This window comes from Condylura cristata, unplaced genomic scaffold (assembly GCF_000260355.1).
Source record: "Condylura cristata isolate star-nosed mole 26May11 unplaced genomic scaffold, ConCri1.0 scaffold00034, whole genome shotgun sequence".
NCBI lineage: Eukaryota > Metazoa > Chordata > Mammalia > Eulipotyphla > Talpidae > Condylura > Condylura cristata.
This window is the reverse complement of record NW_004567135.1, coordinates 2,330,389-2,331,137: the sequence shown is the minus strand read 5'-3', so window position 1 is coordinate 2,331,137 and position 749 is coordinate 2,330,389. Positions and strand designations below refer to the sequence as shown.

Sequence of the window (749 nt, the reverse complement as noted above, 5' to 3'; positions counted from 1 at the left end):
GCCGGCCTGCTGACCTCTGCGCACCCGCCTCCTCTGGACCCCGCACAGGAATGAGGGCCGCTGCGGGCGGCCTTTGGCGGCAGGGTTTGGGGAGCGGGGGGCCTGCGTGCCCTCCGGCCTGCCCCTCCTCCTCGACGGCAGGCACCTGCCTGTGACTCGGCCCCTAACGCCCGGGCAGGTGAGCAAGACCGGCGCGGAGGGGGCGGTGCTGGATGAGGCGAAGAACATCAACAAGTCCCTGTCGGCCCTGGGGAACGTCATCTCCGCGCTGGCCGAGGGCACGGTGAGTGCCCGGTGCGGCGCGCAGCCTGTCCGCACCCCTCTCCCCTGCTCCCCGGAGCTCCTTTCCGATCCACGGCCTCCCTCCTCCCCCAGAAAAGCTACGTCCCGTATCGCGACAGCAAAATGACGCGGATCCTGCAGGACTCCCTGGGGGGAAACTGCCGGACCACGATGTTCATCTGCTGCTCGCCGTCCAGCTACAACGACGCGGAGACCAAGTCCACCCTGATGTTCGGGCAGCGGTCAGTGGCCCCGCGGCGGCCCGGCGCGGACACCCTCCCTCGGGGCGGGCCCCGCGGTGACCCTTACCGGAGGGCGGGTCCTGCTTCTCCCCTCGCCTAGAGCAAAGACCATCAAGAACACGGCCTCTGTGAATCTGGAGCTCACCGCGGAGCAGTGGAAGAAGAAGTACGAGAAGGAGAAGGAGAAGACCAAGGCCCAGAAGGAGACGATCGCCAAGCTGGAGG

The 749-nt window shown here is 68.2% G+C and overlaps 1 protein-coding gene across 1 annotated transcript in view; it reads left to right on the top strand.

The window, feature by feature from the left end:
• Window positions 1–749, top strand: part of KIF5A (kinesin family member 5A) — an 18,336-nt gene that overhangs the window by 2,995 nt on the left and 14,592 nt on the right. The window contains exons 7-9 of the mRNA XM_012732278.1: window positions 49–283; window positions 376–524; window positions 625–748. Coding sequence (XP_012587732.1) covers window positions 49–283; window positions 376–524; window positions 625–748 — 508 coding nt within the window. The remainder of the gene's footprint in view (window positions 1–48; window positions 284–375; window positions 525–624; window position 749) is intronic.